Source organism: Diaphorina citri, unplaced genomic scaffold (assembly GCF_000475195.1).
Source record: "Diaphorina citri unplaced genomic scaffold, Diaci psyllid genome assembly version 1.1 scaffold81, whole genome shotgun sequence".
Classification (NCBI taxonomy): Eukaryota; Metazoa; Arthropoda; class Insecta; order Hemiptera; family Psyllidae; genus Diaphorina; species Diaphorina citri.
In genome coordinates this window covers 675-16,828 of record NW_007377518.1, presented here as the reverse complement: position 1 = coordinate 16,828, position 16,154 = coordinate 675, and the positions used below count along the sequence as shown (strand labels likewise).

At 38.6% G+C, this 16,154-nt stretch overlaps 1 protein-coding gene across 3 annotated transcripts; it reads right to left on the bottom strand.

The window, feature by feature from the left end:
- Window positions 1–1,491: 1,491 nt before the first annotated feature.
- On the bottom strand, window positions 1,492–14,496 carry LOC103522778 (protein pygopus). 3 transcript variants are annotated; one of them, XM_026832781.1, is made up of 8 exons: window positions 14,110–14,496; window positions 13,036–13,238; window positions 10,806–10,963; window positions 10,342–10,452; window positions 5,675–5,893; window positions 2,464–3,084; window positions 1,911–2,302; window positions 1,492–1,728 (listed from the first exon to the last, which is right to left on the bottom strand). In XM_026832781.1, exons 2-8 carry the CDS (start codon window positions 13,197–13,199, stop codon window positions 1,579–1,581), a joined length of 1,815 nt encoding a protein of 604 aa, XP_026688582.1. In that variant the 5' UTR covers window positions 13,200–13,238; window positions 14,110–14,496; the 3' UTR covers window positions 1,492–1,578. The 3 variants fall into 3 exon arrangements, with proteins under 3 accessions (XP_026688582.1, XP_026688580.1, XP_008486094.1); XM_026832779.1 differs by having other exon boundaries at window positions 1,493–1,728; window positions 10,201–10,452; window positions 14,137–14,495; XM_008487872.3 differs by having other exon boundaries at window positions 1,495–1,728; window positions 10,201–10,452; window positions 14,110–14,495.
- Between the last annotated feature and the right edge of the window lie 1,658 nt (window positions 14,497–16,154).

Here is a 16,154-nt window from a genome sequence, read left to right as displayed (position 1 = left end):
TCTTAAAGAACGTAGTTATTTGGTACAAGTTCGAGCTCGATCCAACAAACAGGGCCGAAGTTATGGCCTATTCAAATTTTACTTTTTCCGTGTTCTCCCGCCAATAGGGGAAGCACCAAAAATGGGAAATTCACATTGATGGCGCTGAAAAATTGAGATCCCCTAAAAATAAGTTCCCCTTAAAAATAAAGAAATACGTCTTTCAGCGTTTTTCCGAATTTCAAACGGTTCTCGAGTTATCAGGGGTGACAACTTTTTTATTAAACACCCTGTATATTGATCAAAGAAGGTGGTGTTGATACCTGTCAATAGACAGAATTACAACTATTATATATATACATATATAAAAATCGACAAAGTGATTGAAATGTACCGTGTGACACATCCTTTCACAATGTTTTTCCCTCATAAATCACGAGGTAACATCAGATTTGGGATTGAGGTCATTTTTCGCCAATTCGCGAAATTTCAATCACTTTGGCAATTCACGAACTTAGAAAATTTCGCGGATTCGTGAAAAATGGTCTCAATCCAATATCTGATGTTACTACATCATTCATGAAGGAAAAAAAATATAAAATGATTTGTCACACAGTTCATTTCAATCACTTTGTCGATTCGCGATTTTTGCGAATTCGCGAAAAAATGGTCTTAATCCTGAATCTGATGTTACCACATGATTTATGAAGGAAAAATACTGTGAAATGATTCAAATGATATGTCACATAGGTACATTTTAGTTAGTTTTGATGTTCGCGATTTCTCGCGAAATTTGCGAAACCGCGAATCGCAAAAAATGAATATAAAAAAAAAAAAAAAAAAAAATCATGTAAAATCGTTGAAAAAATGTTCATAATTAAGAATAAAATATTTTCTTCCATTTTAAATTTCTAAATTGTATAATAGTAATTACAATTGACTGAATTAGAAATCATTGAAGAACCTACCACAATCGTTGGGTAGTAGAAGTAGTAGTAGTCATCAATGGGTTAATATCCGAAATTAAACTTTAGTGTCAATCTTGCGAGATTGAAAAAAATTGCGGATTGCCATCCCTAGAGAAGAGGGATAGCAGTAGAAGGGTGAAATAATGAAATTCAATGGCCTGGAATCCTAGCGAGAAAATTTCATAACTTTAATTTTTTTGCATTGCTGAAACCAAGCGCTCCGAGCTACATCTATTGATACAATGAAAACTTGTAATGGCCGAGGTCTCTTTAAACTCGGTTTAACCAAGTTTAACTCTTGGATTAAGCAATTTGATTGGTTGATTTCAAAATTTTCAGCCAATCAGATTACCTAGAGTTAAAATTGAACTCTGATTGTGGCCCGGCCATAGGTAAATCACTTTTCCAAAGTCCCGGCCAAAGAAGTTCAAAGACAATGATGCTTATTGTGGATATGTTATAACTATAACATTAACTCATAATTGCTAGGCGATTTTGAGAAGGAAAAAATCACCATCACCATCACCATCATTAATCCATATAATAACTGATTTTTCCACGAAACGAGACAAAAAATTATCTTGTTTTGACTGGTTTTCGAACCCAAGATCTCCCGACTACCAAGGAACGCTTACCTGTGATACCAGAAGTTGCATCCAGATTCACATAGTATGGCCTGGTCATTATCGTGAACTTCCTTATGGCAAATACCACACGGGTAGATAGGTGGAGCATTAGGATTCTGTGGGTTAAACACCATAGCCTGGTTTTCTGGGTAAATCTGGAAATTAATAAATTATAGGTAATCTAATATATGTATACATATTGCAGCTACCTACATCACGCATCCAATGTGAGACGGGCCTTGTTTTTAAAAGAAGCCACCATTAATATCTCCAACATGGAATGAAATTTAGTAAACTTTTCAAGTGTTTAACATTAGCAAGTAGAATGAAATCTTACCTTGCCTGCACACACAGGCATCGGCTTCGTATTGGGGAACCCTGGGCCCCCCGGCGTCATTTTATCGTTTGAATTTATGTAGCCCCGGAACCCAGGTGGCATTGGAGGGCCCCCTCTCCGCATGTGCATATCGGGGCCCCCAGGTCCAGGGCCCATCTCCTCATGCGGGCTCCCACCCAAACTGTTGCTATTAGGTACATTGTTGCTATTCATAGGGCCACTTTGCGGCCCCTGCGGGCACATCATTGGACTACTTCGGGGCCCGTTCGTACTGAGTGTGGACGACTGGTTTCCATGGGAACTATTACTCGTCGATGAACTTGAATTAACGCTAGGACTATTGCTAGAGGGGAGATTGTTTGATTGAGAACAGAGTGGACTGGTGTTGGGACCTGGAAATCAAAATAGAGTCAAATCATGGGGGTGGCCTAAATCTAAATTATAATCTTAATATGTTAGGTGAAGAGGCACAATTTCAGCTGTCTATGTAAAGTTCGTCAGTATTTTCCATTACTACCTATGTACAATTATGTTACATATGTTGTTATCTTACCTTTGACACCAGGCCCCATTGTGTTATTGCTTCCAGGAGGCCCTGAACTTCCATTAGAACTAGGCCGGGGGCCCCCGGGTCCTCCCATGATATTGTTTCCAGGGCCTCCAGGCCCCGAGTTATGATTGCTACCAGGTGGGCCACACATGTTTGAGTTGGCGCCATTCGGGCCGCACATCACGGGGCCATTTGGGCCCATATTACTATTGGGCCCCATGGAGCTACACATCATGGGGCTATTTCTCGAGCTTGGGCCACCTGGTACGGTGTTGGGGCCACACATCATCTGATTGGTACTAGGGCCACACATCATTGAATTGTTAGAGTTGGGCCCCCCGCACATCATCTGTGAGTTGGGTCCATTGGATCCAGGGCCGCACATCATGTTGGGGCCTCCGGGACCGTTTGGTCCACACATCATTGGACTACTGCCTGGGCCTTGATTTGAGTTGGGCCCTGGACCACACATCATTGGGCTACTGCCAGGAGGGCCTTGGTTAGATCCAGGTCCACTGGGGCCACACATACCAGGAGGGCCTTGGTTAGAACCAGGCCCGTTGGGGCCGCACATCATTGGACTCCCTACAGAACCCCCTGTCATTGGACTTCTGTTTAACATACCTGAAATATCATTTGACATATATTATACAGTGTGTTTAAAAAGTCCCAGGCCGCCCTTTGAACTTTTATACTGTTCACCCTGGGAAGCTGAAATGTTGCAATTGTTATAAAGAATTTTGGGAGGTACGAAAAATTTTGGAGAGCTCCGGGCGACCGTAGGAGGACCAACTTTAAATTCTGAAATGAGAGCCCCCTGTTTGTGACACATCATATTAAAGGCCTCAAAAAACGTAGTACGTACTTTGGTACAAGTTTGAGTTTGATCCGACCAACAGAGCCGAAGTAATGGCCAATGTAAATTTTCATTTTTTTCATTTGTTCTCCCGCCAATAGGGGAAGCACCAAGAATGGGAAATTTATATCAATTGGTGATTTGTGCTTCAAATAAGTCCCACTAGTGATCCACACTGAAATTCAATCCTTAAAATAAATGTTAGAAACATTCATTTTCACCCCCGGAGGCCATCAGGGTGGAAAGTCTACATTTCATTTTTTGGTCTGAATTTCAATATGAACCATTGCGAATCGCAAAAAATGAATGAATAGTTGATTGCACATGAAATTTTACGTAGAATAATAATATGCAATAAAAAATTGGGGTTCTCATAATTATGAAATTCCAGAGTTGGTACCAAGTTCACGGTTTTTGCGAACTTGGTCGCGAATTTCAATATTGCCAAAAAGTTCTTTGCAAAAATCAAAGAGATACCTACGGGTTTTTTATTTTTCGAAAACTCCAACAGATTCGGAGAAATTTGAGTGGGTCATACATTGGTGGACACCCTGTATAGATCAAAGAACGAAATTTCCACTCAATAGCCAAATATTATGTTCCGGTGGATAATATACCCACTGACAACAACACAAAAACTTGTAAAATATCAGAACCTCGTTCTCAAATCGATTTCACAACTTTGTAATTTACGGAATAATAATCTCATTTTCACTTGCGTACAAAAGCCAGCGAGGATAGCACGCTGAATGCACCAGTTCTCGATGAATCACTGAAGTAGAGCAACGTTGCGCGTGGTTAGTATCCGTATGGGTGACGTACAGCTCGCAATGCTTTATGTTATTTCATCTTGTCTTCTTCTTACGTACAGCTCGCAAGGTTTGTACCGATGGCGGCTCTATACATTACGGCTTGAACTTGACCAGGGGGATATTCTTATTATTGAGACACTTGTCACACACCCACTCTGCATAGACCTCGGCCGTCAGCATCGTGTAAGCTACATCCGATAATCCCGTGCACATTCTGAAAAATACATCATAAAGTGTAAAATTTCACCTCTCTCATCTTCTCTTGGAATCTCTATTAAAATATCAGCTTGGGAGAAGATATTAAGGAGCGCGGTAGCGCTCCGCCCCGCCAAGTCAAAAAAGTTTGACCGCGCTACCAGAGATATTATACGCGACACAGGGAAAGTAGCCGTTTTCAGGTAGTTGTAGGGGGACAACTACAAATGATGGAAGAAAACGGATTGCGTGTGTGTGTTGGGGCATGAAAGTAGACCAAGTTGAAAAAAAAATACAAGGGATAAACTGTAAATAACTAAATAGCTCAGTGCGCGGACTGAATTTATGGAAAAGCTAAATCCCCGAAATCGACCATTGAGCATCATGAGAAAGAAGAGTAAACTGCTCACTCCGCGGAGTGGAAATAAATGCCAGACCGCGGATGGTGCTCAAACCCTTTGTATCGTTAATATCTCCGTAAATAATGATTTCTCAGGAAATTCAAGATAATGGAATTAAAGAGGACAAAAAAGGGTACTTTTCTATCAGGAGAAATTCAATGGGTTTCAGTGGAAAATTTATTGAAGAAAAATTGAATTGAAAAAATTGTAGTTTTTAAAGATACAAAAAAATCTTTTTCTCAAGCCTCTGGTTGTGTTGGAGGGAAGGTGTTTCCAAATGTGTGAGACCTATCTTATAGCAAATTTTGTTTTCTTTTCAATGGTTTAATCAATTTTTTTATTATCTTTATTAGTTCAAAAGGTAAAGGCGTTTTAAGAGGAAAAGGTATGAAAAACTTCGAAAAACAGAAAATTCTGAATAACACCGCCCCTGTTGAAAATCGGATCTGTCCAAATAGGTTTTTCTGGTAGCCCTTTAGGTCCTGCATCAACCCTCAAGCGTTGTACAGTAGTTCGCGGGACACGGCTACGACACAGACCACAAGCGTCCAATGTAGCAGTTGTTTCATCGCTACGAAATAAAAAAGGCGGTGAAACACTCATCTTTTTAAAACAAAAAAAAAGTTCAAAAGGTAAAGGCGTTTTAAGAGGAAAAGGTATGAAAAACTTCGAAAAACAGAAAATTCTGAATAACACCGCCCCTGTTGAAAATCGGATCTGTCCAAATAGGTTTTTTTGGTAGCCCTTTAGGTCCTGCATCAACCCTCAAGCGTTGTAAAGTAGTTCGCGGGACACCCTGTATACAACTACAATACAAACCTTTATATTGTTGTTCCTCAATTTCCAATACCAAATGTGCAATGTGTGTACATACTCAAGGGAAAAATAGTTGCAGACGCTAGTCCTATATTAACAACCATTATATCTATACTGGTACTGCTGGTACTCACCAAGTGGGCTAGACAGAGGAGGTCCAACTGCCGGACTCCCCATGGGCGAGTTCACATGACTACTGTTCATACCCGAGCTAGACATTGGACTTCCACCCTTTCTCATGCTACACTCTGACATGTTGCCCATCATGTTACCACCGAGAGGACTACCCATGGAGGAGGGACTTCGGTTTATGGGATGAGACATCATGTTCCCGCCTGGACCTCCTGGACACACTGGGAACAAACCGGTTAAATCAAATTAACAAATGAGATCTACTCATTCAATACCAAACTGCACTCATATTACATATTTGACCGAACGAAGTGAACGTTTTAACTCGACCGTTTTGCATTTGGTTTATATGTTTGTTTATGTGTTTGTTTGTTCCGCTATGAGATCTACTCATTCAATACCAAACTGCACTCATATTACATATTTGACCGAACGAAGTGAACGTTTTAACTCGACCGTTTTGCATTTCGTTTATATGTTTGTTTATGTGTTTGTTTGTTCCGCTTTAACTCGCGTTTGCCTGATCCGATTTTGATGAAATTTGAGTTCCTTGTTCCTTGAATCAATGCACGTCGATCCTTGAAATTTGGGGTTCCTACACTGAACGGGGTCCATATCTAATATATAAAAATGACTATTTGTTTGTTTGTGTGTTTGTTCGAACTTTATGCCTGGCCAAACCGCTCATCCGATTGCTATGAAACTTTGTGAACTTATTGCTTGCACTCTCGTGAAGGTTATAGGCTGTTTTCTGGTTCGTTTTTGTTAAGCTACACCGAGCAAGACCACTAAATGGATGAGTGACATGAGGTTTATAGAGTACGGCCATGCCTTAAGGATTTCGGCTAGTTGATCATAAAAGATACATATATAGCGTACAATGCAACATGCAATGTATGTAACGAATTGTTCAAGTATGCTGGCTAGTTTTACATACAGGGTGTCCACCAATGTATGACCCACTCAAATTGCTACGAATCTGTTGGAGTTTTCGAAAAATAAAACCGTATTTTTGATTTTTGCAAAGATTTTTGGCAATACTAAAATTCACGAACAAGTTCGCAAAAACCGCGAACTTGGTACCAACTTTGGACCGTATTTTTGATTTTTGCAAAGATTTTTGGCAATACTAAAATTCACGAACAAGTTCGCAAACACCGCGAACTTGGTACCAACTTTGAAATTTCAAATGAGAACCCTCATTTTTTATTGCATATCTAGGCGCACGGCAGTGCGCCAGGCCAAGTTCCGGCCTGAACACGCCAGTGTGTATATTACACGAAACATTTCGACGGATTTTTACCCCTATCATAACTCCATCAATTTTCAATTTTAATCTCACGAAATTTGGACCATATGTTAACCTATACTTCCTTATTATACCTGCGAAATTTCGAAGTTCTAGCTTTACCAGAAGGGGAAGAAAAAACGGTTTGAAAATCGCTTATTTTACGACCTTCCTTATTATACCTGCGAAATTTCGAAGTTCTAGCTTTACCAGAAGGGGAAGAAAAAACGGTTTGAAAATCGCTTATTTTACGACTGACTGAAGAAGGTGTTTCCAAATGTGTGAGACCTATCTTATAGCAAATTTTGTTTTCTTTTCAATGGTTTAATCAATTTTTTTATTATCTTTATTTTTTATTTTTATTATCTCTTTTTGGGGCACGGTTGGTCCAGTGGTAACGCGCTTGCTTGCCATGCAGAAGGTCCCGGATTCGAATCCCACCATCGACGAAAATTTGTACTCGTTTTTCGATTGCAAATATTTCAACCAGTTATGAGAGTAGACCCCCCCAAAACCATACCTAAAACCCCCCAATTAGTATTTTTTATGAACATCGGAACAACGGTTAGCGGTATGTATTTTTACAGTTAAGAGTATTTCGACCGCTTTTTTAGTTACTAAACTACTAAAGTCTTAGTTAGATATCAAAAAGATATTTCACCAACAACAATTACACCAACACAGCAACAACAACAACACTTACAGTTAAGAGTATTTCGACCGCTTTTTTAGTTACTAAACTACTAAAGTCTTAGTTGGGTATCAAAAAGATATTTCACCAACAACAATTACACCAACACAGCAGCAACAACAACAACACCACCAACACCTTTGACTATGACACAATAATTACATTATACACAGCCCTAGTTCGATCTAAATTAGAATATGCATGTTCCATATGGGCACCTACATCAGAATTCCTTATTAATAAAATTGAACGTGTACAGGCCAACTTTGCCAGGGTTCTATTCTTCAAGTTCAATGGGTTCTACCCTAAATATCCAAATGCCATATCTTACAATTTACTCAGAGAACAGATGTGTATGGAATCCTTGCAAGCGCACAGAAGTAAAGTCAAATTAATCTTTGTTCACATCATAAATAATTATATAACATGCCCTGGACTCCTAGAGAAAATAAATATAAGATATAGGAACACCTCATATGTCACTAAGAAATAGGAGGCAGAGAGACACAAACAATAGTGATCAGGAATACTTTAAAATACCTAGACATATAAACGAAGTCTATGCACAATCTCCTTTAATATCAGCCAACGTATAATAAATATTCATTAGAATTAGATTTAGACTACAACATTATTATATTTAAGGAAAAATGTAAATCCATCCTAGAACAAGAGATAAGTTAAAATTATTATTATTATTATTATTATTATTTTTAATAGAATATGTATATGTAGAGGAGCAAAGACTAACTCGGTTGAGTCCCCTTCCACTTCATCCCTAGCGACTATTTGGAACAGAGAGGGGATAAGGGAGAGTATGATCCCTAGACCCCTGAAAGGAGGATTGACTGAACAGTCTGAGGAGAGTTGATTGAGAGCTATCCTCGAGAGCGTCTGTAAAAAGTAACTATAGTCTAGCGGTCGGGAAGTTGTAAGGTCTTTGCGAAGTGATATTACGAAGTTTAGTGTTTTGATTATTACCTACCCTCCTTGTACTTACTAGTAACTATAGTCTAGCGGTCGGGAAGTTGTAAGGTCTTTGCGAAGTGATATTACGAAGTTTAGTGTTTTGATTATTACCTACCCTCCTGTACTTACTAAATTGTGTTGTCGAACTTTTCTGTAATCTAAAATAAAAATGAGCTTTCTATTTCATTAATGATTATTATTGTAACTGTATAAATATATTTGTTCGTTATTTATCTCTGTCAGACTTAAGTTTAGTGTATCTATTAGTGATGTTTGCTTGGAATATTGAAGAAGTTGAAGACGACAGCCGCTCGTCTTCTACATATATTTAATATGTAAGACAATGTGTTATAGTAAAAACCATGTACATGTAATTGCATTACTAGATAATGCATATGTGCATTATATAAAAAAAATAATAATAATAAAAAAAAATAATAATAATAAAACACTTACAAGGCAGACGCGCTACCCTCTAGCTAACCAGGCTGGCTCATTCAATGTTTGCAAACATGTTCATAAACTGTTTAAACACATCCATACTACGAGTATAATATGTTTCCAAAATATCTCGCGGAACCCTTGCCGTCAGCTCGCGGAACCCCTAGGTTCCGCGGAACACCAATTAAGAAACACTGCTCTAGCTAACCAGGCTGGCTCATTCAATGTTTGCAAACATGTTCATAAACTGTTTTTACTGTTTAAACACATCCATACTACGAGTATAATATATAGCAACAAAGATCAAGAGATTCTTCAATAAACCTACAACCTCTCGGATCTCGGAGCGCGCGCGAACACGTCCACATGTGCGAATTTCAGTGTGTAATGCAACAATCGCGTTGCATAGTGCTAAGTTGTGGGGTGTGGACTCAGCATTACATTTAAGTAATTGATCCGATTTTGATGAAATTTGAGTTCCTTGTTCCTTGAATCAATGCACGTCGATCCTTGAAATTTGGGGTTCCTACACTGAACGGGTTCATATCTAATATATAAAAATGAATATTTGTTTGTTTGTTTGTTCGAACTTTATGCCTGGCCAAACCGCTCATCCGATTGCTATGAAACTTTGTGAACTTATTGCTTGCACTCCCGTGAAGGTTATAGGCTGTTTTCTCGAATTTCAGTGTGTAATGCAACAATCGCGTTGCATAGTGCTAAGTTGTGGGGTGTGGACTCAGCATTACATTTAAGTAATAAGTATATATATAATACTGATGTTATTCATTGGGGTTGAGTGGATGTTTTTTCTGAATTGGGTCGAGTGGATCAGGTACATCTCCTCATGTCTTCTGATGAAGTGTTTCACACATTGAAGTGCTTACCCCTTCATGTGAGTTTAATTACAGTTAGTTGTAAAGTAACTTCCCAATATTCAGCTTCATACATTTCTAACTTAGTAAGCTCTTCCATGCAACTGGATACATCTGTGAGGGACCGTTTTTGCTGATAGAGTAAGAAATACATAAGTGTTGAGAAGAATGGGTAGGAAACGAGAGTTTCTCAGTCAATACTGCATCACTAGTGTCATAGAAAGTACAAGAACAAGAAAGAGAAAATAATCAGTTATCACTCACTTGGACTTCTATTTCCCAGTGGACTCCCACAGGGTAGTGCTGAGGAGCAAGAGTTAGGAGGGCCCCCGCCCATTGGACTTCCCATAGGTGGTGGACCACAGGACCCAGGACTTGCATTCATCGAGCATGGGGATGACATACCTGCACATGCATTCATATGTCGTCCCATGTGATGGGGAGGTATGGACGACATCATGGAGGGGGGTGGAGTATCATCAAATGGGTTGGAAGCCACCACAGTGTCACCATAACCTGGTAGAGAAATATACAAGTAAATAGGTACTTCACTAGCAGATTGCCCATGCTTCTTGACAAGAAATTCATCATAACTTGGGATTGGTTTAGATTTTGGCAAAATCTTTTCTTAGAGCACACTTAGAACATACCTACTCCTACCAAATTTCAGCCTTATAGGTGATGGAGTTCTGAAGATAAAGCCATCGGTATGTATGTGGATGGGTAGAAAATATGCCAGAAATGGTCAAAATATACACTTTTGCTCAAAAATGACCAAAATATACAATTTCATAAAATCTGGGCTTTATTTATAATACTATTCCAAGTTATAACTTACAACGTGTATAATAGAAAGGTTTTAGAATTACCAGTAAGAGGAGGAGGTAGGAGGTCTTGCATGACAGGGGGTGGAGGGGGAGGGGCATGGTGTGTTATGGTGGCAGCATTGGATGTCCGTCTTTTCTTTTTAGGTGGGGGAGGTTCTGGCTGAGACATCATAGGGGACTTGAATTCACCACCCATCATCCTGAAATTGAGAAAAAAATTGATTCATTTGGGTAGTTGTGCATAAGGCGCGTCTGTGAGACATTACAAAAATCTGTCTATAAGAGGGAAGATACTTGCTTTAGAAGTGTTCCTAGTCTGTGAGACATTACAAAAATCTGTCTATAAGAGGGAAGATACTTGCTTTAGGAGTGTTCCTAGTGAAGTTTTAAAAGGTGCGAAGTAAAAAAAGTCACATATTTTAATTGATTAGCACTTAAGAACGAACTTTGAAAACTTATCTCCACAATACTTCGAACAACTCTGACGAGCACAGCGACCGAGAGTTATGAATACACTGAAGCAAGAAAGGCCAGCTCGAGCCAGGGTTCAGCTACCTAGGACTACCTGAAACCTAAACCGAAAATAATTCCCGTGGGAAAGTTCGGAATCTAAAATATATACAGCCCCTTGTGTAACTGACACTCACTCACTGACTGACTGACCCACTCACTCCCATCTTTTCAGTGTTTACAGGTGTATTACCGTACGTGAGTAACGTGGATAGGGAAAAAATCCGTACGTGGATTTTCCTTTCTGGAGGGAGGGGGAGGGGGTGGTTGGGTGAACTTTAGCAAACAGAACTGATTCCAATATGGGGTGCACAGCGACCATCTTTTCAGTGTTTACAGGTGTATTACCGTACGTGAGTAACGTGGATAGGGAAAAAATCCGTACGTGGATTTTCCTCTCTGGAGGGAGGGGGAGGGGGTGGTTGGGTGAACTTTAGCAAACGGAACTGATTCCAATATGGGGCGGCATTTTGAATGAAAATTCCGTACATGCTTGAAAATTTTGTTTTCTATTGTTTCAAATAAAAAAGAACTTTCAATCTACCTTCCATTATTTGTACATACTGGGAAAAATCGAAAACCCCCGAAATTCCAAACAGTTCCCGAGATATTGACGTTTTTTAGTCCCCCCCATATTTGTACATACTGGGAAAAATCGAAAACCCCCGAAATTCCAAACAGTTCCCGAGATATTGACGTTTTTTAGTCCCCCCCATAGGAAATACACGGGGAACAGAGTTTGAGGCCAGCAAAACTTTTCCTACGTTTACGTGAAAAAAGTTCATAAATCATGCACTAATAAACCTGATGGTTCTCAAAATTTGAAATTTGCACCACTCTTATGAGCACAACATGGCGGTTTGTTTACATTTTTTTAAGAATATGCTTTTATAACACATGAGGTATAGGGTATAGGGTACCCTCCCTCCACTAACCCTAACCAGGGTTAGGTGAAACGTACAAATGAGCAGTGACCAGTGTTATTGTAGGGTTAGGTTAAACGCAAAAAGGAGCTTTTACAAATGAGCAGTTTTCAAAAGGTGTGTTTTTCATTCCGACGCGGGTACGATGCGAACCCTACGTGAAGTGACACATGTTTTTCAGTCCACCCCCCTCTTAAATCTCTGATGCGACTCTCGAGTAGCTTCAGTTCCGCCATTTTGTAATTGTATTGAGGGAAGTTTCCATCTTTCATTGTTTCGTAATTTCTTTGCTAGATGTCATGTTTGTGGGTTTCCACAATTTTACCCCCACTCCTGACACAGAGTTAACGTTGAGTGACGCCACATCGATGTGGTGTAGAAATGAAAAACAGGCCTAAAATGTTAATTTTTAGCAATAAATTGAAAAAAAAAAAAAAGTAAAAGTGAATGAAACAAAAATGAGCAGTTTCTAAAATATTGTGAATTTTCAGTAACAAATACAAAATATTCAAGTGAAATTAACAAAAAATGAGTTTTCCAGCATTTTTCTTAGTTACTAATATCACTAAAAGTAACCCTTCATCTTGAAAATCCGTACAACCAAAAAATCGTACAGGTTGGCATGATAATTTCCGTACGACTTCTTTTACTTCTTTTGTTACAACATGTCATTCGCACTGGTCAAAACTACATTTAGAACACTCTTAAAGTAAGTTTTTCCTCTTATATAGAAATTTTCAATCAATTTGCGATGGACGTGTCTTATGCATAATTACCATGCAAACAAATGCATCACTACAGGGCTAACTATACATCACAATCATTGATATCACACTTACCCACAACCTGGTGGCATTGACATATTTTCTTCGGGAAAGCATGGAGGTCCCCGGTGCATGTGAGGTGGAAGATCATTGCCCGAATACTGATTGTAATATTGCATGGGTGCTCGTCCTCTTGGCATACTCACAAATGGTGTCATACCACCCATATTGTTGGCCATTGTATTGGTTGTATCTACCACAACTTAATGGCTCATCTCCTGCAAGTAAGTGTAAGAATTGTAGTAAGTACTTGGATTCATTAACTTTCTTAAGCTCCATGAATATGTGGCACATTACAATTTTCATATACCTGCATAGTTACCCCAAAAGTTCCCATTCTTTTGGATCAGAATGCCTATTTCATTTGTGGCCTTTCTTGAAAAATAATGTTTTAATGGCACAGCAGTGTATTTTAGGCACATTACAATTTTCATATACCTGCATAGTTACCCCAAAAGTTCCCATTCTTTTGGATCAGAATGCCTATTTCATTTGTGGCCTTTTTTGAAAAATAATGTTTTAATGGCACAGCAGTGTATTTTCATTAAAACCAAGAGCCAAAGCACAAAATTTTGGTCTGGATACACATATGTACAACCGATTTCCTAAGTTAGTTCAGTTTTGATATCTTTTGTACATTTGGTCCAGTACCAGCCTGGAGTACCTAACTAGAAACTCAACCTCCTGATTGTAAACTGCACTATTTACAATAATTAACACAGGTAAAGAATATGCATATGAGGAACTTGTAAAAACATTTGGTCCAGTACCAGCCTGGAGTACCTAACTAGAAACTCAACCTCCTGATTGTAAACTGCACTATTTACAATAATTAACACAGGCAAAGAATATGCCTATGAGGAACTTGTAAATTGATGTGACAGTGAAAAAAATGAGCAAAGCAAAAGTTGAAAAACACTCACAGGGTATAGATGTGAAAATCTGTAGAACAGAGTTGAAGTTAATAAAAAACTCAAATTTTGAGTACCAAGCAAAAGTTGAAAAACACTCACAGGGTATAGATGTGAAAATCTGTAGAACAGAGTTGAAGTTAATAAAAAACTCAAATTTTGAGTATCCATTTCTTACCTTTACAAACATGGTGAAATTCCTCACCTATATAAAATACATTTTCAGTCTTCTACAAGATAGAGCACAGAAGTTTTAAAAAGATCATTTTTTAGTAGGCAATCTTCTTGTTCTTGAAGAAAATATTTTCTGTTTCTCAACTCAAACAGTTCAAACACACGCTCTACGGTCAGCCATTGCTAAGGGGGTAATAAAAAAAATTTCTCAAAAAGTATTTTCACTCATCGGTAGGATAATTTATTTGTAAGATGTTGATGAAACTTGAAAGATAAAAAGTGTAATATGGTTTTTTATACATAAATCTAATCTCTACAATTCATTATTTAAAAATTAATTACCTAATTATTGTAATATTTGTAATTTTGTATTTTGTTTTGTTCTCCTGTCCTCTGTCCTGTAATAAAATTTGCTAGGTATTTTTGTTTGAGCGAAAACACACTGTTGCCAGATAAGCTGCACTTGTGCGATGTTGTCAGATGAACTTGGACTGCCATCTTGCCGTCACCCCGCATGTGGGTGTGTTTATGTACTGGCTCTCCATAAGCACGCTTGCATGCGCAAGTAAATTGCCGATGAGTGACCAGCCTGGTCAATCATCCGCAACTTATGAAATTAGCATGATAAAAATTCTCAACAAAACGGATTTTAAAGTAAATAATAAATTACCAAACTAATAAAAAATAAAAACTACAAATTACCAAACTAATAAAAACTAAAAACTACAAATAATAGATATACTCATGAAAAAAAAAATAATAGATAAGTATACCTACTTACTTTATTCTTACATAAACTTATTCATAACAAAATCAACTCTCCTGAGCTCCTTGCGAAACTAAATCTGCGAGTCAACTCTAGTGGTACACGCTCTCACCTTACATTCAAACTTTATAAAAATCGTACCTACAAATGTAGGTGAATTCGCTCCCATGCAAAGGCTTCAGTCCATAGGAAATAGTGCCAGTGATGCGGGGTTTGATTTATTCGACTCGCAATTGAGTCACATCTGTCACATTACAAATGTGATCTTAAGATAGGTAATTTAGATAGGCAAAACATTTCGCGTTTTATAAAAATGGATACGATATCCGTGTAATTAAAAAAAAAAAAAAAAAAAAAAATTAAATGACCACGATATCAGCTGTTCCATTTGATTTACACTATTGTTTACATTTTTTGTTTCCAATAGCTATCAGAGCTGCTCACCGGTCAATTGCACAAGGCAGTATAGATGGAGACTCTCCCCGGTGAGGCATTTAGGCGATCGCGTGCGAAAGCCATTCTGCGAATCTGCGGCCAATCCAAAAGAAGAATCCAGGAGAGCAGGCCATTGTAAGCTGAAAGGAAAAAGCCTTTTATGAATTCGCCCACTGCGACCTTCAAGGCATTATTCACAGGACACAACGTAGGAAACACATAGGCGACGATAGGGGGGGGGCTTGGGGGCTTAAGCCCCCCCAAAGTTATCAGGGCCTCTTACACTAGATAAAATTGGATTTCAGAATAATAATCCAAAACACCATTTTTTACTTTTATCCTATAGGAAGGAAAGTAATGTAATCGGGTCAAATTTTCGATGGTCAGATTTTAGTGCCAAAACACGTTTTGAGGTCCCTAGAGCCTAAATTGAAAGTTTCAGCTATTGGTCCGTGTGTGTATCTGTGTGTCTGTCTGTAAACAAAATATCTCGAGAACGGTAAGAGCTAGAGAGTTGAAATTTGGTATGTAGCTGTCAAATGTGACAAGGATGCGACACGAAGCTTTTGGTTAAGATCGGTGCATTGGTTGGCGGCATTTTACCGCTTTTTGGCGGTTTTTGGTCTAGTTTATCAATATCTCGGGAACGGTATGAGTTAGAGACTTGAAATTTGGTATGTAGTTCACAAATGTGACAAGGATGCAACAGAAAAGTTTAGTTAAGATAGGTGCTGCGCTTGGCGGTATTTTGACCGCTTTTGGACGGATTTCGACCGTTTTTTGGCGGTTTTCAGCTATACCGACTAAACGGTTAGAGATATGGTAAAAGTTAGGGTAAAATAATACTC